Raw genomic sequence first — 22670 nt, 5'->3', positions numbered from 1 at the left:
TTTGTAGCACTGAAATTAAACTCACCTGGAGTCTTTATCGACAACCTGTTACCTCTCTGCTGAGCTAGCAAGTAGAGAACAAAAGTTCAATATAAATGTATAGAAAACCTTTACAGCCTTTTTTTGTTTTTTAAGTTTGTGGATCAAAACTTATTCTTCCTGAAAAGTTAATTAAACAGTGTTTTTTGCAGTCAAATACCAATCTCATATTCAAACTGCCCTCTTCATTAAATATAAGATATTTGAGTTGAAAAATGTCTGCAATTTGAGTGGCCACTGGTCATTCAGGGTGATGGTGATGCCCGTAGCTCAACCAGTTGAGAACCACCGATATAGAGGGCCTTCTATTTGTGGTTTTTTTGCAGTAGGTCCTTTAAAACAGCTGTGTGCTTTTGTCATATAGAGAATCTTTGACTACAGTTTTGCATTAAGTTCTGTGTCATTTACAAAAAATGCATTTTCAGCCTTTCAAATGTTTGGATTTTCAGGCTCCAAAACATCCATGTGCTCTGCGCTGCCTTGTTATCCAGGAGGATGAGGAATGGGAGTGTATGCTCTCAATGGAGCAAAAAGTAGCTCTACACCCTGAGGTGACATTAGACTGCTTTTATGCACTAAGAGAAAGAAGAACTGGCACGGAACATTGAGAGGCAAGCTTAACCTTGAAGCGGACTACAGTCCTAAAGTGCACAGAAAGCAGCACACATCTTGCAGGATATAATACACATGAACAGCTTAAAGGTTTGGCAGCATGCAAGTCAACTATTTGCAAATAAGAAGTAGTATACATCATTTGGACATCACATTTTGGCAGGCATAACTCCACTTTGCTGAAAAACTCCAAATAAAGGATTTATTAATTAATGCAATATCGTTTTATGGTAATACCTTCTTTTATATGTCTGTGGTGTTGAATAAAAGCTATCAATGGTTACTTCAAACTGAGGTTCGATAAAAAAAAAACATTGTTTTGTGCTTATCGCTAATAAACTGACTTTGTATTATGATCCAATATATGTCAAGTGGGCTTTGTAATGTGGTGATAATGCAATGCCATAAAGCTCCCTACGGGTCTTATTTAATTTCTCTAATCAAGACGCTCCAAAAAACATTTTTTTACTTCTCACGCTCCTGATGTTCTTAATGAAATATTCATGCAAAAGTCGCTTTTAATCATCTGCAGCAAAATAACAACACAACAAAAAATGGCATTTGAAGAAAGGTAGCTCATTTGCACATTTTGTAATGAATATAATTATTGTTTCATAACGAGGTTGCTGTGTGTGTTGCGGGGTCTGCACAGTGTGGATTTTAGGAGAGATGAGATTTCAACTTGACAAAATGAAAGACATGAAAATTAAGAGTTGTCTTGTTCATCTATAAGGAAAAATCCAGAAAAAAGCATTAAATCAAGTATTAGATAGGCGTGTCAGGAGACACATCCAGTTCACGAGATGAGACAATGCAGAAGATATGGGTCTATGAGGACGACACACGATTGTAACATTACTTTGAAGAAAAGTACAATGAAAAAAAAACAAAAAAAACCAATACATTGCAATCTACGAATTTAATTTCCACTACGGTACACTCTTCTGCACTCTGTGTATGCTAGCGGCACACGCATCCATCCATGACACAAGGGCTTGCTCTGTTCATGCTGTTCTATAGAACAAACGCACCGAGGTGCTGAAACCAATGCACAGAGTGAATTCTCTTCCTACCTGTTTGGAGGCAGGAGATGAGGAAAAAACACGCATGCACATGCCAATATATTAAGGTGAAAAAATCTAGTTCATTTTCATTGTGTGATTGAGTAATTTATCATCCCAATCATAGTGCCCACGAGACATTTTTTTTCAGAACGAGAAATCTAGACATGATTTAATGTCACGCGATCCTGTGACATCCCTAGTATTAAATATTTGAGCCCAAATCAACCAGAGAGTATTCTGACCCCCACAGACCGGTTCTGTGCCCATGACAGTTAGTCCTGTCCCTTTAGGAAAGTACTCCGAATCTCACATATCTAATCTTCCATTAAAACCTCTCCACCACCATGGGCAAAAACAAGGGGCTGTCAAAGGACTAAAGGGACAAGACTGTAGACCTGCAGAAGGCTGGAATGGGCTACAAGACCACTACTGGTGCAATAATTTGAAAATTGTCCATCTCATACTGGCAACGTCTTCAGAACTTTACCTGTAAAATTATGTGTCAAAAATGATGCGTCAAATCTTTTCTATTAGTGTTAATCACGATGGATTATACATTAGTCAAAAAGTTGGCAGGGTGAAAAACTTGGGCTAGTGGTAATTCAATGCATCCTGGGATAGCTAGCAAGATGAATATTAATACAAGTCACCGCCTGCACCAAACAGGCAGAGCATGAACACAATTATTCATATTATGGCCTGATTCTGAGATGTTAATTGACAATAAATGCTAAACCTTTTGCTCAAAATCAAACAATGAACCCAACAAATAATTTCTTAAAGGTCCTTTTTAGGCAAAAGTAAATTTTTAAGTATAACAGTCATTTGTGTCCCTGGATCCAAATCTGACAAAAAACTGTCATTTCCCTGACTTGTTTGCTCCCTTTTTGACAAAAGAGGTGCATCAACATGCCCGACCCTACCTCTGACCTGTCCGTAGCTACATTAGCCCACTTGGATTATACACCCACCACTTCACAGAGGACAGTTAAAAAAAAAGAAAGAAAATAAAGCAGGCTTCGCTGCACATCTTAAAATAAAGCTTGGATCTCTGCCAACTAAATAAACTAAATAAACAATGCCAACACGTAGGAGCTGTAAGTTTGGTCATTTTGTTTTTTTGACAACAATGCTGAAAACATCTACAAATTGTGATGTGCTTGATGAGTTGTGATCAGACCACATGATGAGAAACAGCCAATAGGTCTTACCTAACCAGAATTCATCCTCCAGGTTCCCAAAACCAACCCGATAGTCACTCCATTTCCTGGAAAAGTCTGTTAGGCCGTTCTGACGTCGCTGAAATACCTGAAAATCAAAAGTGATCATATGTCAGGATTAGCAGTGTTAACAACAGTCATGTAAAAAGCAGTATTGTTATGGAACCGATCTCAGATCTCAGCAGGATCTTACAATCCAGCCTCCTTCGTCCGTGCTCATGTCACAGTACACCTGCACACCCTGGCTGGGGTCCCTGTTGATGTAAATGGTGTAGACGCCGCTCAGCGTCTCGCCGTTCAGCAGGTGCTGGGCGCAATTCTGAGGTGTCGCAAACAACCGACTCCCTGCAGAGGAGCAGAAGAAGAAGAGGATGAGGGATGACACACTTGAGAGGATTGCTGCCTACATGCACGGCACCTGGAAATAAAAAGCACCTCAGAGCAAAAGAGGATTTTTGTCCCATTATTCTCCAAAGCTGCAATTAGGATGTTTCTATTCACAAACTGGATGAAATGCAGTGTGACAAAAAACTGTGACTGCAATTGTAATACTGAACCCATGTGTAATTCTCTTTGATATGATGTCATAACACAGTTTGAAAAGGTGTCCTGTAACGAGACCTCACCCTACTTCAGGGACCCCTCCATTGGGGTAGTAGCTTCAGTGATATTCTCCATAAAAGCTGCCAAAGTAACTTGATTGTTCAGTAGAAATAAACACATGCGGAATGGGACATGTGTATGTCTTTACCTGTGATGAAGGTGGTGGTGACGACAACGCTGGTGTCAAGGCCTCTCGCCGCTTGCAGCTTGACAGTGAACTCAGTGGTCTCGGCAAGGCCCTCCAGACGGATCCATGTGTCCTCTGAGTCGAGGATCAACTCCTGTATGCACAAAAAATACATGCACAGTTTACTTAGTCACAAGTACAATGCTGTAGCTATTCATGTCAGAACTTAAGTGATTTGGGTTATCAAGAAAACCATGGAAGCTGCTAGATATCAGCTCTTAAACTCTAATCAGCGATATTTGTTATCATTATATTTGTCCAAATAAATGTACCTTTAGTTGTACGAGGCGGTAAAATAGATCAATAAACTGAAGAAACAAGGGTGGTCTAATCATTTTTTTCATGACTGCAGACAGACAGACAGATAGACACAGACAGATCGATAGACAGATAGACAGGTTTTTCTTTGTCATGATTTACATATGGAAATAGCCTAAATCCGATTCTGTATTGAGGACAAGTGGTATAGAAAATGGATGGATGGACAGATGGATGAATGCTTCTCTATTGTCTCTTTTGCAGCATGTGAGATTTACAGCATCCATCAATAAGAACCAGCATGTGTTGTGTCTTTTGATCAAACAGGTTTGATCAAACAGCAAGCTATATCACATATTTCCAGGCAATGCGTCCATGTGAATTATGCAGGGGAGCAGCTGGTAAATGGTGTCTCTCTGTCTCCCAGGATACACACATTCTGAACAATTTTAGGGTCAAGACAAGACGTTTATGGCTGGCAAAACTGAGGAAGACATACACTTTCATACACACTGTGGAAATTTTCTTAGTGTGGTGGACTTCATTCATATCAGATGCCCAGTGGACATGGATGTGTGCTCGTCGTTGTGGACGAGAGAATCTGCTATCGCTGCAGGGTAGCGCATAAACACATCAGCCCATTATGATCTATTATGCACTGTGTATGTTAATCAGATACGTCACTGTGTCTAATTAGAATAGTTTATGATCTCAATGGCAACAGATGCTGAGCAGCTCTCAAATTTGAATCACAACCGTGCCATTACACATTTTCAAACAATGTCAAATCTTTGGAAAGCCTTGAGAAAAATGTCACAAAGGGGCACTTCAATTTGAGGACGAGGAGTTTGTTCTGAGTGTGTAGTGTGTATGTGTGTAGTGATGGTTGAGGCAGCTATCACATCTTCGAGGGATGCTGCTTGCTCTTGTGTTTGTTACGATTTCAAAAACAGTTTTATTATCTCAACAGAAGAGAAAGTATGTTTTGTAACAGCAGGAATGGATACTGCATTTTGTGTGACACTTTCGATGAGTAAGAAACTATATAGTTCTATAATATTATATCTTGATCAGACATACTGAAATAAAAATGCTTACGGGAATGTAACGTGCCCTCACTTTAGTGAGATAATGTAGGTCATAGATGTCCAAAGTGCAGCCCGGGTGCCATTTGCAGCCAGCAATTTGTTTTTTACTAGCCCACGGCACATTCTTTAAATACAATTAAACAAGATCACTAAAACAACAACAAAGTTAAACAAAGAGCAAAAAGGCATAACGTCATGAGTATGAGCTGAAATGTTAACACTAATAACGCTAATAATAATAATATTACACTTTGTCACTGAGAATTTAGCGTGGACATGCAGGCTATTTTTTCTTTAAATATACACTAAATAATAACTGAATAGCATATCTACATTGGTTGGTATTCAGTACGCAGCACAGTAGAATAAGTGTGGACACGCCTGGTATAGGTGAGCTGGGGTTACCATGGCGACAGCAGAGCTGCCGTTCGACTTCCAACAATCCAGTGTGTCATTAACAGGATGGTGACATTGTTGTGGATTACTACATACTGCTGTGGTTTAAACTCAACCTTAAAAAGTCCCTATAAAGAGAAAGATGAAGTGATCTAGGCACCATTACAGTTGCATTCTTTGTACATGTGTGACATCTGATGGTGGACCACATGCACAGTCACTAACAGGGGGTGAGAATTATTCATGATTCTCAACATCTCCATTGTTTCCAATCAATACATTTAAAGTGTATGTATGTGTGTGCGTGTGTTTCATACTTTACGGTTGCCGTCAGACGACTTGTAGGTGAGCATGTAGTTGTCAATTTCTGAGGCGGGCGGTTTCCAGGAGATGAGAGCACTGCGGTGATTTACTTCGCTAGCTGTCAGGTTCAGAGGGGCATCCATGGCTGTCCAAAATAGAAACACATACACAAGTAGTTTTTGAGAGCGCTTGAGTTTCACTTTGTGCTGCCAGGCTTGCCAATTAAAACTATACAGTCAGTTTGTGTTACTTTGCTACACAAAAGGTCAATTTACAACTCAGATGTACGTACTAGTTTTGTGACAGATCTATAGCAATAAGATGTACACTGCAGAAAGTGAAATGATCTCAAATCAAGTAAAATATTTTAGTTATTTTTTTCTTACTAGGCACTATTTTTACAAAGTATACTTTTTAAAATAAGCTAAATATGAAAACAAAGGAGAAAATGTGACATGCCAAAACACCATTTCACTTGTTGCAAGTGTTGGCAGATTATTTTGGTTACCATAATTGAAGATATCAGTTTCTGTAGTGTATTATTAATTAATTAAGTACTGTATTGCTTTATTTACTATCCCGACCTGGGGATAGGCTAAAACATGGATTAATGTTTAAAATGTTGTTAATTATGAGGAATTTCTGGTCGTGAAGCAAATGAGGCAAAATGGAGTCCACTACTTGGCTGTCCAGTCTCAACTAGTTTACTGTCTAAATGAATACAGAACTTTATGATTGTGTTAACAAAAAGATCCATCCATTTGCTGTACCACTTGTCCTCACTATCCCAGCTGTTTTCGGGCGAGAGGCGGGGTACACCCTTGACTGGTCGCCAGTCAATTGCAGGGCTAATATAGACAAACGATCATGAAAATAAAAACTATATTCCTAAAATAAAGATATTAACACACTTTCGTAGGTAATGTTTCCCATCTGAAATAACAGTACAGTCGTTCCTCGCTATATCACGTTTGATTTTTTTTCATAATAAATAAATGATCTCTGTTTTGTGGTTCACTGTGGTGTATTATTAGTCATTTTATTAGTTACAAGTAGTATTCTGACCGCTGGTGAGACCAGCGATGTTGTTTGGTCTGGAGACAGTGTCAATGAGGAAAAGACAGGAGACAGAGCTGGAGGTAGCAGAGATGAAGATGCTGAGGTTCTCTCTGGGAGTGACCGGGAAGGATAGGATCAGGAATGAGTACATCAGAGGGACAGCACATGTTAGAGGTTTTGGAGATAAAGTCAGAGAGGCCAGACTGAGATGGTTTGGACATTTCCAGAGGAGAGATAGGGAATATATAGGTAGAAGGATGCTGAGTTTGGAACTGCCAGGCAGGAGGCCTAGAGGAAGACCAAAGAGGAGGTTTATGGATGTAGTGAAAGAGGACATGAAGGTAGTTGGTGTGAGAGAAGAGGATGCAGAAGACAGGGTTAGATGAAGGCAATGGCGCTGTGGCGACCCCTGAAGGGAAAAGCCGAAAGGAAAAGAAGAAGAAGTAGTATTCTGATCACTAGGCATCAGTAATGTGATGAGACACAACGTTAGATTATATTACCTTTCATACTGCAGCAGCGCCGGGCCGACATGCCATGCATTGCAATCCAAGCTACCTCAGTGTTCCCAGCGTCAGTGTCAGCGAGTGTTGCTGATGACATGACGTGTTGCTGTTTTTTTCCATCTGAGTTAAGCTGCTGCTTGCTACTTGTTGATGTCCAAACAACTGTAGTAATTCTACATTTGATCAATTTTACGTAAGATTTGTCAGATCAACCTACGTACAGTAGATGTTTTGACTTGTCTGCACCCTTAATGACCGAGTGATTACTATTGACGCTCATTGCATGTGGCTGCCAACTTTCATGTACTGGCGGTTCACCGGGTTCTGTTTCATAACACACATCATACTTAGAAGAGATCTGTGTTGACAATTTAGCGACATTGTCGCTATATATAGCAAGTAAGGGTGTGCAAATAAGTGTTTCTTGCGTCATGCATTTATTCAGTAATTGAATACAAGCAATCTACAAAGGTGAAGAATCTGCGCAGCAAGCAAGCGGGAGTGAGCTCCAGCTCCGTAACACCGCGCAATGCACGTCTGAAAGCTGTAAAACCCCTCCACAATGCAACCCAGCCATTGACCAACAGAGCTGAGAAGGTAGAGCTTGGGCACAATCCTGTGTCGCCTTGCTGCACCATGCCTTCCTGGCAAAACATGCATGGTGTTCAAAGTGTGGCGCAGGAGCCATTTGCTGAACGTAGCTCATTGCAGAAATACAATAAACAAAAGTGGGAAAATAGAGTAAAAATGCATAATGTAACTACAAAAAGCTAAAATGTTGATACTAACACAAACATATGTCTTTAAATGTATATGTACATATAATGTATGTATATGTTGTGATTTTATTATAACTTTTTAAAATGTGTTTTTAATTATAAAATTATAAATAAAAAATTATAATTATTGTTATAAAAGTCTGTTTGCCCAGTCATATTTTTTCATTCTACTTTTCTTAAAATTAATGTTAAAATCTCATCTCGTCTCTTTGTTGTGCACCGTCCCATCTCATGAGTTACAAGTCTCGTGACATCCTTAGTCATAACACACCTCATACGTAAAAGAGATCCGTGTTGACGATTTAGCAAGGCGGTTGCTATATTTAGCGGGTAGGGTTGCGCATTAAAGGTGAAAGACAGGAAATGTTTCTTGCGTCATGCATTTATTCAGTAATTCAATACAAGCGGTCAACAAAGGTGAAGTATCCTCCACGCAAGTGAGCAGGAGTAGAGCTCCACCTCTGATGCAATGTCGGTCTGAAAGCTGCATAAACCCCTCCACAATGCAACCCAACCCCTGACCAGCGACACAGCCAAGAATGCAAGCTTAGACGCACATTACTTAGTAATTACTGCCATCTAAAAATAATATAAAAGTAACATTTATAAAGAAGGCACTACTTGGCTGCAACCAGTAGGGGCGCAGTGGAATCAGGCTCAACTTGTTTGCTGACTAAAAAAGTATACTGCATCTGTAAGGTCAGCTATATTGAATGGTTAACTGTTGAAACGATTGTTTCATAAATGAAAGATTAGGTAATTAATTGTAAATTAATTAATGGTACATTTTGGATCAATAAACTGAAGAAACAAGGGTGATCTAATATTTTTTTCTGTGACTGTAAATGTTGATTTCCTGGGAAAAAAACAATGGTGACGTTATACAGTACATACATATAAGGCTTTCTAGTAATAAGAATCCAAGGAGCCGAGCTGAAGGTGAGGATTCCATCTGATCGGCGCCTTGTTAATAAGAAAAGGTGTATATGAGTCATTGACTATCAGTCCAGATGCACTAGACGATATAATCAGCAGCAGTAAAACGGCTCAAGCAGCTGCACAGCAAGCAAATGTGACCTTGCGGGCTATAAATTAACATCCTGGAAATGGGCTAGAACAGATATTTGATGGACTCGCTGATGGCAAAACATTTACGTGAAGAGAGAGACTGGGAAGAGACGACTGGGCTGGGCTACACGTGTTATAAGATTTTTTTTATTATTAGGTCACTTGGCTACTGTGCTTTTTTGGACTGAATGATGGAGAAAAGCAACAATGACCTGTCTTCGGCTTAACCTAAGCTGCTTCTGTTAAATATCCAAGACACACGCCAGAGTGCTGCTGAGGGGCCAGCTGCAAATGATTTCAGGTCTTTTCATCTGCAAGACAGTGAAAGTCTAAAAATAGATCCAAAAGACTAGGCCACACCAAAATTTTTTTTGTAGTTTTATTTAATGGAACTTACTTCTGCTTTGAAGGTGTGGAGTCACTGCATTCCCTCTGATCTCAACCCTTAAGACATTCTGGGGACATTCTGTACCATTCACTTTTTTTTTTCCTCTTTGGCTGTGTGAAATGAATATACCTGAAATTTTCCAGCTGATGAGATTTTACAATTTTCATCTCTGGGTCTTAAATTATTCTTAAATGTCAGCGCTACACAACAACTGGCACATTAGTTCTTCATGACCAAATATTTGAAGACCGTTGAAAATGTCATTTTCCACATTTATCTCGATATAAACTAATAGAATCTTTTGTTACAATTTCAATATAATTTTTCGATTTGCCCACCAGCTGGTACTACTTTTCCCCCATTCAAAGCATGCAGCATAATTTCTCACCTTCTACTGAACTGCTAGGATGTTTTGTCAATGAAATGATGAAGTGTGTGTCGCTATTGATGTTGGATAATGGTTTTTCATGCAAAACCAGAAAGTGTGTTATTTTTACTTTTTTTAAAAAACAACATTTTACTGTTTAGTGTGTCTTTTTTAATTGAAATAAAATGCCAGAGAGGCCTTCATTTAGGTATATGCTTTATATTGTAGCGGTAGTTCATCTCATTAGATTGTGCAGGTGTGCCCAACTGAGTGGCTGGTAATAAAACAGTAGATGCATATATAAAAAAGAAATAAATATTTACCTGGACACTGAATTACTGTCATTTTCTAGCATAGACAAAAGATGAAACTACCTCCAAAAGTCTACCAAGCAATCTGACACTGAGTAGTATGAAACTCCAACAGGGCTTGAATGACAATTTTCCACATTCACTGAATCACATCCTCACAAGCATTCAAAGCCTTGAGTGGCAAACCCACCCACGTTTTACTGCACATTACATCACCAACATGCCAGTGCATTCTTCTCTCTTTAAACAGGACTATATTACAGTGAGCTATACCTCCATTTCCCTACCTTACATCACCTGTGTGTTTGGGTGACACACTATCGACTCATTTTTAGCGTTTGGCAGAAACATGACATTCCATTCAGGAAAATCAAATATATAACATATACAAGTATACTGTATATATGTATTCTGTATACTAAAATATATTTGGAATGTCCGCATGTTTTTTGCTGTAATTGTAGCACCAGTTCGTGTCGCTGGTCCATGTAGCATTCAGAGTAGTAGGAGTTATGATGCTAATTTTAAGATAATGGTGATCAAGTTTGAATAAGTTCCCACACGGTGCACACTGAGTGACATACTACCTCGCAATATAGTCACACATCTACTCTGTAAACAAATACAGTACAGCCCAGCCAGGGGTAAGGAGAAGCCCGAGCTTAATAACCCTCTTCTGTCGTCTCCTGTTTGAGACTACTTGGCCTTCCCGGCGAAATATGTGAACAAAGTGGAGAAACAAAGACGAAAGCAGTAGAGATGGGGAAGCAGTTTTAAGTTTTACCTTTTGTTTCCTTACTGTACCGAAAGTGAATTGAACCGTGATGTTAAAACAGAGGTACGTACCGATCTGTATTATGGCGTACCATTACACCTCTGGTTTCCTCCTATTTTCACATCTATTGGACACTCCTTATCTTCCTCACATTGTCATTCCCTGTCCACATCCTTATCTGACAAGCTCCCATTCTCCCTGCTGGAGAATGGATGCATATATCTTTTTTACTTGTCTTGATCAACGCTGGCACTGTGATGACAGGTGAGAATTTACAGAGGACTCTTTTTTTTTTTTAATTAGTATAAACTGACCATGTCACATATATTTTAATAAATGAGTTGCTGAACTTGCTGAAGCAGGTGAACCAGATGTTGTTTGACTGTCTGCAGCTTTGGACAATTGGACGGAGCCAAACAGCTCTGAGCGAAATGAACAGACAATATAAACAATGCTTTATGGAATAAACAGAGCCAGCAGATGGGAAGTTGATGAGAATGTTGTGGTGATTTTTATCAGGGAAGTAAGAGGGAGCATGTTCATTCTTTCAGGGGGGGAAATATTGCCTCCCTGCACTGGTTTCCTACTGGATGAGGGCAGGGGCGGACCTACTATTCGGCAAACACAAGCAATTGCCTGGGGCCCCAAGATTTCCAAGGGCCCCCAAACATCTCATAAAAACTGATTATTGATATTTTCCAATACATACTAGTGTTTTAGTCTTAATTCACATGCTGAAAACTACATCAAAATGTGTACTCTTTCATAAGTGTTTTGACCCCTGTCCCTCCCTTCTCATATAATGGACTATTCCATGTTACCGCGCATGTCCGGAAGACGGGAAACTTTTTTTTGTAATTTTTTAAAATCAAAACTACCGAAAGTGTCAACCTTTTTCACAGTCACAACAAATGTACACACGAGTACGCGAGACACTGTCAGTGTCAACTGAGGAGAACAATAAAGCTGATAAAGATGTGAGCATTAAAGCGGCAAACTATGTTCAATGCTGCTTAATGTTCTTATCAATTACAGTAAAAACCTTGAGATGATTGACTTGTTAGGTAATAATAATTCGGCCCCAGGAGGATTTTAAGGACTTGATCTATTTCAAGAAATAGGAGAATTTTCTCATATTCACACTTGTTAGAAGATGATAAACATTAATATTTCAAATCGTTTTTGGGGGGGTACGTAAACATGGCTATGTAGCTAGCAACTTCAATTGACAGATAACTGTAACAGATTTCAAAAGCATGAAAAAGTAGCCTAAATTACATAGTCACATTTTTTTAAAATGTAAAAAAAAAAACAAGGATGTGGAGGGCCCCAATGACTAGGTTTTTCTTGGGCCCCCAAATGACTAAATACGCCCATGGATGAGGGCGCCGTATGAATTATGGAATAAAGGAATAAAGGGTTTGTATGTTCCCTGTTAGCAACTGACCTTTTCTGTAGCATAGTTAATGAATGTAGTGTACGTTCATAGTTGTTTCCCCATATCTCCACACAATAGGTTAGATATGGTAATACCAGAGAGCAGTCAAGAGTGATTTTTGGTCTAGAACAAATTTTGCTTTATTCAGTATTGAGGTATTTGTAGACACTTTATATTGTATATTTTTTATGTGAGATTTCCAGTTCATATTATCATCTATTATGACCCAGAGAAATGTATTTTTGTTTACCCTGTCCATGTCCGTGCCTTCAATTTGTATTTGCGCATGTGTAACATTTTTGCACTTACGAAATAGCATTATTTTAGTTTTACTTAGGTTTAGGGAAAGTCTATTATTATCAAACCATCTTTTTATAATTCCTCTGTGATTTTTTCCATTAGTTCCTGCGTGCTATCGCCACAGCATAATGAGGTTGTATCATCTGCAGATAATACCAATTTCAAGTCCTTTGCGACTTTACAGATGTCGTTTATATATAGATTCAACATTTTTGGTCCCAGTATTGATCCTTGGGGTACACCGCACGCTACCTTCAAGCTTGCAGATATACAAGTATATTCTCCTAGCTTCACATATTGCCTCCTGTCTGCTAAGTAGCTTTTAACCCAATTCAAAGCTAATCCTCTGATTCAATATCTTTCTAGTTTTGTAATTAGGATATTGTGATTAATTGTATCAAAGGCTTTTGTCAAATCCATAAATACTGCAGCTGCACACTTTATGTGGTCTACAGCATTGGTAATTTCCTCAGTGATTTCGATTAGTGTCGTGGAAGTTGAAATGTGAGTTCTGTATCCGTATTGGCTGTCCGCTAATAAGTCATTCTTATTAATAAATGTGTCCAATAGCGTAAATAGCTTTTCAATGATCAATGAAAATTGGGGTAATAAGGAGACTGGTCGGTAGTTTGTAAATTGATATTTCTCTCCATTTTTGAAAATTGGAACTACTTTATGTCACGGGGCGATGAGCTGTCGAGTGCTTTACCCCCAGGATGCGGTGTTGGAAAATAAAAATACTTTAATAGCAGGTGCAGAAAAAACAACAAAAAGCGACAGAGGAAAAACACTCTGTGAAAACACACACGGAGGACTTGGACTGTAGTGCAGGTAAGGGAACCGTCGAGGTAACAGCACAGGCGAGGTACACATAGACAAGGAGCAATGGACCAATGAACCAGCGGCATACATGAGACGGCGCTTGGCTTTTAAACCCCACTAATTGCAATTGTGGCCAGCTGTCCAACATACCACTGTGGTGACACGGCTGCAGCTTCCCCCCAGAAGGAAGTGCAGTGCACCAAAATAAGAGCGCAGGACAAGAAGTGCTCATTCCTGTCCTGCGAAACATGACACTTTAGCTGTTTTCATTTTGTTAGGGAATTTACCAGTCTGGAATGATAAATTACTGATGTACCTGAGTGGTTCTGCGATCTCATTAATAAATATTTTTATCATTTCCATTCCTATTCCGTTACAGTCGGTTGATGTTTTTTAACAATGCCTTTTTTGTTACCTCGGTGAGGAACATGGAGTTGAGCTTTCCCTAGTACCATTCCTGATACTGTTTAGAATGCCCCATGTTGCTCTGATATTGTTTTTACTCTTGTCTAATAATTGACTGTAATATTCTTTCTTACACACTCTCAAAATGTTTAACTTATTTTTATATATCTTACTTTTTTTCCTGCTTAGTTTTTTAAATTGTAAATCTTCTAGATAATGCGTTTTTCTTCTTAGAAGCATTTTGCAATCCTTTTGTCATCCACGGCTGATTCTTCTTTTTTTGCTTATTAGATACTTCTCTGAGTGGACAGTGTTTATCGTAGTACTTCATATAAGTGTTAAGAAAGTTTTCATATGCCTCATCTATATCATTCTCACAATACACGCACTCCCATCTTTGTTTTTCTAGATCTTTCTTAAAGGCGCTAATACTTTCCTCTGTATGTGATCTTTTGAAGGTCTTGATATCTTCCCTCTTTCCCTTTTTATTGTTTTCATTATAGATTATGAACACTGGAAGATGATCACTATCATTAATTAGCAATCGTTGGTGAATATATTATAAATTAATGTTGCGCAATGATCTGTAATCCTACTTGGCCTGGTGATTTTAGAATATACAGTAGACTTACACTATGCATTGTAAATTGTAAACTGTTTTTTGACAAATGTGTAAATGTTGCTTTCATCCAGTCCTGGAATGTTTCAATACTTGATTTAGGTGTTCTATATATACAACTTATGAATACATTTTTGCTTTTTTCTGTACTAATTTCTATGGTTATGTGTTCTAAAATGTTATTAATAGCCAATGACATGTTCTTTACCACTTTGTATTTCAGATGTTTATCTACATACATGACCACCAGTATTGTCTGATATTGTTATCATTTGCATACATACTTCTGCTATTGATGTGAATGATGAACAACTCATTGTCTATATGAAGATTATTATTGAATTGTTCCTCTGTGTAGTAACTGCAGTCATTTCTGATATGTGGGAAGTTTGTATCCGGATCTATATCGTTCTCCAGTTTCAGTTGTTTATGTTATGAATTTGGCAGTTCTTTATCCACATAAATTGGCCAGCATTATCATGAGGTCCGCCAAGAGTTACAAAAATAAATAAATAATAAAACTTAGTTATGTAGTTATGTAAGTTTACTCAAATCCTTCAAACTCCTGATGATGAGTACTTTTGCTTGTTCTGGAGTGCCACTTAACTTTATGTAAATTTTGCAGGAGGTCCATGTTGCTTGAATTTTTTTCTCTTTACATAGATGTCTAGCTCTTGTTGCTATGTTCGCATTGTTTTTGGTCAGGTGTTCATTGAGGTACATGTTTGCATCTTACCTTGTCTTAATAGTTTGTTTTTAAATTTGCTGTTGGTGAACCTCATGATAATGGCCGCTGGTTTGCTTTTGTCTTTCTGAGGGAGTGGGTGACAGTTTGTATGTTAATACCTTCGTCCTGCAGAAAGTCTGCTACTTGCTGTTCAATTGAATCCAAACCCTGATTTCCTTTCCATTCCATCTAATTATCTATACATGTATATATATTGAATAAGTAGCCATTACAAATATTTAACACTTGGTTATTTGTTTTGCTTGTGCCATACAAGTAGCAGGTAAATGCAGGTTGAGCACTTGTCCTTTCCTTTGATATGAGTCTGGAGGAAATAACGTTTTATATATATATATATATATATATATATATATATATATATATATACTGCTCAAAAAATTAGAGGAACCCTTCAAAAACACATCAGATCTAAACTGGGGGGGAAATGATCTTGAATATTTTTCCTGATAATAAGTGGGTGATGTATTAGAAACAAAATGATGCCACATAATTTGATAGAAATGAAAATGATCACCCTATAGAGGGGGGAAATCAAAGACACCCCAAAAATGAAAGTGAAAAAATGATGCAGCAGACTGGTCCATTTGGCTAAAATGTCATTGTATGTACAGTATGTATGTATTGTATTTGTACTTTATTTATCCCACAGCGGGGAAATTCACTTGTTACAGCAGCAAGCAAGATACGCAAGTAAAGAGTACAGTGTAAAGAATGCATATTGACTACAGTATGGTGGTTCAGGTGGTGCAGGTGTTGTACAGCCTGACAGCGGTCGGTATGAAGAAGTTGTAGCAACTCAAAATGATTCTCAATAGTTTGTGTGGCCCCCACGTGCTTGTACGCATGCCTGACAACGTCGGGGCATGCTCCTAATGAGACTACGGATGGTGTCCTGGGGGATCTCCTCCCAGATCTGGACCAGGGCATCAATGAGCCCCTTCACAGTCTGAGGAGCAACCTGGCGGCGCCGGATGGACCTAAACATAATGTCCCAGAGGTGTTCTATTGGGTTTAGGTCAGGTGAACGTGGGGGCCGGTCAATGGTATCAATTCCTTCATCCTCCAGGAACTACTTGCATACACTAGCCACATGAGGTCGGGCATTGTCGTGGACCAGGAGGAACCCAGGTCCCACTGCACCAGCGTAGGTTCTGACAATGGGTCCAAGGATTTCATCCTAACAGCAGTCAGGGTGCCATTATCTACCCTGTAGAGGTCTGTGCGTCCTTCCAGGGATATGCCTCCCCAGACCATCACTGACCCACCACCAAATCGGTCATGCTGAATAATGTTGCAGGCAGCATAACGTTCTCCGTGGCATCTCCAGACCCTTTCACGTCTGTCACATGTGCTCAGGTTGAACTTGCTCTCATCAGGGAAGAGCACAGGGTGCCAGTGGTGTAGTTGCCAATTCTGGTGGTCCATGGCAAATGCCAATCGAGCTCTACGGTGCTGGGCAGTGACCACAGGGCCCACTACAGCACGTCGGGCCCTCAGGCCACCCTCATGGAGCCTGTTTCTGATTGTTTGGTCAGAAACATTCACACCAGTGGCCTGCTGGAGGTCATTTTAGGGCTCTGGCAGTGCTCATCCTGTTCCTCCTTGCACAAAGGAGCAGATACTGATCGTGCTGAGGGTTGAAGGACCTTCTACGGCCCTGTCCAGCTCTCCTGGAGTAACTACCTGTCTCCTGGAATCTCCTCCATGCGTCCACGTACCGCAGTGATGCCCTGGTCCAGATCTGGGAGGAGATCCCCCAGGACACCATCCGTAGTCTCATTAGGAGCATGTCCCGACGTTGTCAGGCATGCGTACAAGCACATGGGGACCACACAAACTACTGACAATCATTTTGAGTTGCTACAATGACATTTTGGCAAAATGGAGCAGTGTGCTGCATCATTTTTTCACTTTCATTTTTGGGGTGTCTTTGATTTCCCCCCTCTATAGGGTGATCATTTTCATTTCTATCAAATTATGTGGCATCTTTTTGTTACTAATACATCACCCACTTATTATCAGGAAAGATATTCAAGATCATTTTTCCCCCAGTTTAGATCTGATGTGTTTTCGAAGTGTTCCTCTAATTTTTTTGAGCAGTGTATATATTTTGTTCAGATAATTTCCATTTAAAGTGCTTGCTTTGTGCAGTTTGCAGGAGACAAAAATGAGCGCTAACAAAATCACAAACTTGATGGAGAATGTCACCTTAGCACAATGCGCATCAACTACACTCAGTATTGCAATATATGTGCACAATTTTGCTCTCTGTGGGGACAAGAGCTCTCCAAGTATGCCTGACAATAGGCACTTGTGGGGGGTAGGGGGTTATACAATATTTTTGTAAGAGGAGCAGCTGGAACTCAGTGCCTGCTGCAGCCTGCAGCATGGATCTCTGCAGCTGCTTCAAAACAACTGTGCATTTCCTAGCAAGTGGGCTCTGAGGAGATGGACCTATCTTGGTGGCGCAAGCTTCAGGCATATACTATATATACATGCACCGTGAATTGCCTTATTTTCCTACTTTTCAGGCATCTCACTGAAACAGCATTTGATGAGTCATCCTGTGGAACAATGAGAAAGTCCTTGCCACAATTATGCACGAGCATTTCTCGCATCTCTCCAAGTCCATCAACACACATCAATACAATCATCCTTAACATGTCATCTGACAGCCTTTTGTCATTTGTTCTGTAATTTTTAGCTAAAAGGTATTTTAAGTGTATTTTACCCAAGAAATCAACATGTAAGTTGAAAACTTTGTGTATTGACTAGCGATGGACATTTTAATAACTTTTCTTGATGAACTCTGGGGAAAATTGACAATATTTATTGTTGTTTTTACTTATTTTTATTTATTATGAATTTATTATTTGAACACATCTTTCTGTCTTTCTTTTTTGATGAAGGATTCTTTCATGTATATTCCATCTGTGAATGCCATGCCCCTCCTTCCCATCTCATGTGCAACCCAGTGTTGCCAACTTTGCCATTTTCTCGCTAAATCTGACGACTTTCCAAACCCTCTTGGTGACTTATTTTGTCAAAAGGTGACTGGCAACAAATGTAAGGACTTTTACTGATGTCATTGGGAGATTTTTCTGGTCGACGTAAACGTGAAAGCACATATTGTTCTGTGGTTGCTGCTGAAATGTCCGCCCCACCTCACAGTAGTCACAAGCGGTGAGTGCACCGTCAGCTCTCTCACGGCACACTATCTGCCTTTCCCGAAGTCACCACCTTGGTGATTAGCGTGTCACGGGCACTGAGCACATACTAGCTTCTGTGCGCTTCTCGTTATAAAACATGTTTTTATGCTTTCTTTTACTGTGCAGTAACTTGCTTCAGACTCAACTCAAAGCTTCCTCGCTTTTTTTTCTCCCGTGCAGTGAGACTCACTGCATACACTACAGTAGTTTACCACCCTCTCCCTTGCTCATCTAATCAGCAGTCAGAGCACAGTCTAGATGCATTCACGACTTGCGATGAGTCAGATATTTCACATTCTTTATGAAAATGAACATGTTCCCTACTTCGGTGTTAAAAAAAAATCACCGTGCTCAATCGAACGGAGCTGCAACAAGGAGCTGCATGCGGCTCGGGAGCCGCGGTTTGCCGGCCCCTGCCTTAGTGGATCATGCCAACATCAAGACTACTGATTATCGCTTCCCTGTGCTCCAAAATAGAAGACAGTACAAACTTCCCTGGTTCCTGTGAGAGGAGCTTTCAGTGAAGCAGTCTAAAAAAGCAAGAAGCACGTGCTGCACCAGGCAGAACATCTAGCTTCCAACACTTGTGCCAAGAACATTTGTTTATTCATATATCGCTGTGTGCATGTAGAGCACTGGCAAGTCGTCTTTGTTCTTAGCCTCATTTTATGTTTTCAGGTCTGCAGCCCTGCTCTCATACAGAATGCTGTCATGGCTTGTGTGTGTGTTCTGTACAACACATCTTTTCATCAGCAACAAACTTTCCTTTGTATTTATTTTCAGAATGGCCCAAAAAGTTTACAAAGTTTCACTAGAATGGAACAACGGTTTCTAAAACTGCTTTCTGTATTGATTTACTCGTAAAGATGAATATAATTAAAGGCGTCATCATGAGTTATAAGCATCCAGCAGCTTTTTCTACCTCCGCATGTGCTTAGTGTGATACTCTTGCTGTTCTGTTGCAATCAACTCATTGGCAGTATTAATGCTGGCTGAGCAGTTTGCGACTTACCTCTGATACAAGGTTACTTCTGTTGCTGCTGTTTTGTGCAATATATTTGTAAATCAATGACCATGCGTCTTTCTCATGCATTGCACATCATTAGGGTAAAAAAAAGTTTTTATATACAATAAGTTTTCACATTTCAGAAATAACAGCCTCTTTCCAATTATCACATTCTTCCAATTAACTCCCTGTTTTCTCTGTGGTTTAGGGAAATACACACACCAACTATAATTAGATCATTTACTAGGGGCGTCCCGATCTGATATTGATAGCAGTCCAATATTAGCCAAAACACGAGTATCGGAATTATATCAGCTTGCATCTAAGATCTCCCATACAAGTAGTACATTCCAAAATCTGCTCCAGGATGTCTATCCTGCAGCCCCTGGATAGAGCCCATGTGATCACAGTAACAGCGTGTGCTAATGTACTAACAAAGGCTTTACTTTACTACTTTTCGTTAAAGTCTGAAAAAGTCGTTGCAGCTGAGTGCAAATCCTGTCATGCACAAGTTTCTCGTGGTGGCACAGAACCAGGGAAGTTTAACATGACCAACCTCATCGTGCATTTGAAGCAGCATCACAAAACACAACATGCAGAGACCACAGAGACGAAGTAACAAAACTCTGGCTCCCCCAAACAACCAACGCTCTCCAAATAATATGCAATGTGTGACAAACTCCCACGAGACGTCAAAAAGTCATTAACTACAGTATAACAGAAAATATAGGCCAATTTATTGTGCTCGATGACCAGCCCCAGTCGATAGTGAGTAATGTTTGGTTGCTTTTTTTTTCATACCTACTATTGCTGACTATTGTTCTCTGTTTGAGTAACATCACTTGATTAAGCCTTTTCTAACATCCCACACTAAAAAATAAGTATGTATGATTCATGCTGATATTGTATCGGAGCGATATCGGTATCAGCCAGTAATCAAGGTACTCAAGGCTGCAATATCAGTATCATATTGGAAGTCAAAAAGCTGTATCGAGACACCCCTAGAGTTTGCTGTACCCAACCGCGTGTGTGATGAGAATGCATTAAATTATTCATTCATCCATCCAATTACGGTGCACTTTTTTCACATTTCTGGGTGCAAGAATGCCTGGAGTAAAACCACATACTAACGCTATGGAGGAACAGTACTTACGTGTTTGCAGGTTGGCAATGACAGTGCCACTGGTGAGGGGTCCCTTGGTGGCATAGAGGGCTACCGAGTAGGATGTGCTGGGTTTCAGGTTGGACAGCTGGTGCTCCTGCTTGTTTCCCTCCACCAGGAAGGTATCTGCTGTCACTTTGAAAATAAGCAAAAAACCTCAAAAAGACCTGTATGCATTGTCGACAACAGGTTTGAACAGGCACTGCAGTTTAGTGTGCACATTGACGCCAAGAGCTGAGCGATACAGTTCTAGCTGGACAAACAAAATGCTGACATAATGAAAACCAGGCTTCCCTTGACATTTGTGTTCTGCCAGTTCATAAAAATCAGACAGTGAATGAATAATGGTTGCGAACAAGGGACTTTTCACTTTTGACAGCTATATCAACTCACAAAATATTGCTGCTTCAACATGTTACTGATACACTGGTCCCCCAAATGCCATTATCTTTATTACAAGAGCTTGTTACAACTTGTGTTTGCTCAGGCACAATTTTAACTTTCCAGAGTGTTTTTGTTTGTGTGATGACAGCTGATGGAATCAAATTATGTGCCATGATTAATAATTACATTAATCCTCCTCCTTCATTTTAGATGACTGGTATTTAAAATCATTGACTACTGCAGAATAAGATGCGATCGTGGGCAGGGTAAGTATCCTGATAGTCCTGGTGCTAAAGGTTAATGGCTCCCAACAGTGGCTGAGAAGAACATTGTGCATTTCAAGTAGTCAGAAGCTGTTGCAAGAGGTTATTTTGCTTTGCAGTAACCTGGCAGGTATCTGACACTTCATGGAGCAAATTATAAACGGACCCTGAGAGGCCACGCAATATGGCTATCTTTCACCTATCTGTATAAGGCTGTCAAGACAGTGAGAACATGAGCTGCATCGCAAAAAAAGCGTGCCACGCGGTAACTGCAATATTTTTGGCCCCGGCCTTAGAAGTTCAACCAAGCATGATGAAGTATACTGAGGGCAAGACAAATGGCTCCGTGTTGCCTCGGAGGATGCGTCACACACTAAATGGGAAAAACCTTGGCGGTACCTGCTGTATCGAATCTCTCCTCAGTGCCCCTGAATGAACAAAAATAAATCTGACAATCCCAATGGACCCTACAGCTGCCCCATCTTTAGGGGGATACTGCATAGTGCAGTTAATCGTTTAATTGTGCAGACAGCATAGGGAGAGCGGTTCTCTTTAATGAGCTAGTAAGTCAAAATTAATTACAGTAGCACCTTTTATGAAACAACCATGCATCATACTGACAGCGGCATCAATATATGGTCTGCTCTGTTAAATCTGCCCTTTGAAACTTTTTACTTCCCAGAGCTGGTAGCCATTGCATTTATTAGTTATGCCAGACATTGCCATTTAGCACAATGGGTTCTGCATGGAAATGGTGTGTAGCTGTAATATCTCACAAAAGTAAGCAACCATTTCATTACAGGATACTGTATCTCAAGGGACAATTAATATAGAAATAAAACTTCCAGTGTACAGCTTGTATAACAGTACAGAATTACGATCATATGAAGATGATTGAATCTGCAGCCATTATTGTCTAAATAGCTGGCAACACAAGTGAGTACCAAGACAAAAGTGTCCGGGGCGGCATGAGTGCTGTCGGCACTGGGGAGCTCCGGTTCACTGAGAGGAAAAAGGGATTCTATCATGCACTGTGACATTTTAAAGCACAGCATGATCACCTCCTTTGGGAAACTGGGCCAAAACACAATAAGGAGCCCAAACACACCTGAAAATGAAGGTGAAGGTGATGGAGTACCCAAGTATGTCTCCTCCAGACCTGAACACAATTGGGTGTCTCTGAGGCATCCTCAAGCAAAAGAAAATAATGTGGCGGAGTGGAAGGTGTCAAACATCGACCAGATCCACTTGGAATGTCATCATGGAGAAGTGGAAAAGAATTCCACTAACA

General features: G+C 39.9%; 1 protein-coding gene across 11 annotated transcripts in view; it reads right to left on the bottom strand.

The window, feature by feature from the left end:
• Nucleotides 1–22670, bottom strand: part of tnr (tenascin R (restrictin, janusin)) — a 176767-nt gene that overhangs the window by 10154 nt on the left and 143943 nt on the right. For all 11 annotated transcript variants that reach the window (XM_054752796.1, XM_054752785.1, XM_054752846.1 and 8 more), the window contains 5 exons: nt 20724–20867; nt 5785–5915; nt 3687–3819; nt 3129–3280; nt 2927–3023 (listed from right to left, as the gene is read on the bottom strand). In XM_054752796.1, coding sequence (XP_054608771.1) covers nt 2927–3023; nt 3129–3280; nt 3687–3819; nt 5785–5915; nt 20724–20867 — 657 coding nt within the window. The remainder of the gene's footprint in view (nt 1–2926; nt 3024–3128; nt 3281–3686; nt 3820–5784; nt 5916–20723; nt 20868–22670) is intronic.

The sequence above is a fragment of the Dunckerocampus dactyliophorus genome, chromosome 2, assembly GCF_027744805.1.
Source record: "Dunckerocampus dactyliophorus isolate RoL2022-P2 chromosome 2, RoL_Ddac_1.1, whole genome shotgun sequence".
Classification (NCBI taxonomy): Eukaryota; Metazoa; Chordata; class Actinopteri; order Syngnathiformes; family Syngnathidae; genus Dunckerocampus; species Dunckerocampus dactyliophorus.
This window is presented reverse-complemented; position numbering and strand designations above follow the sequence as displayed.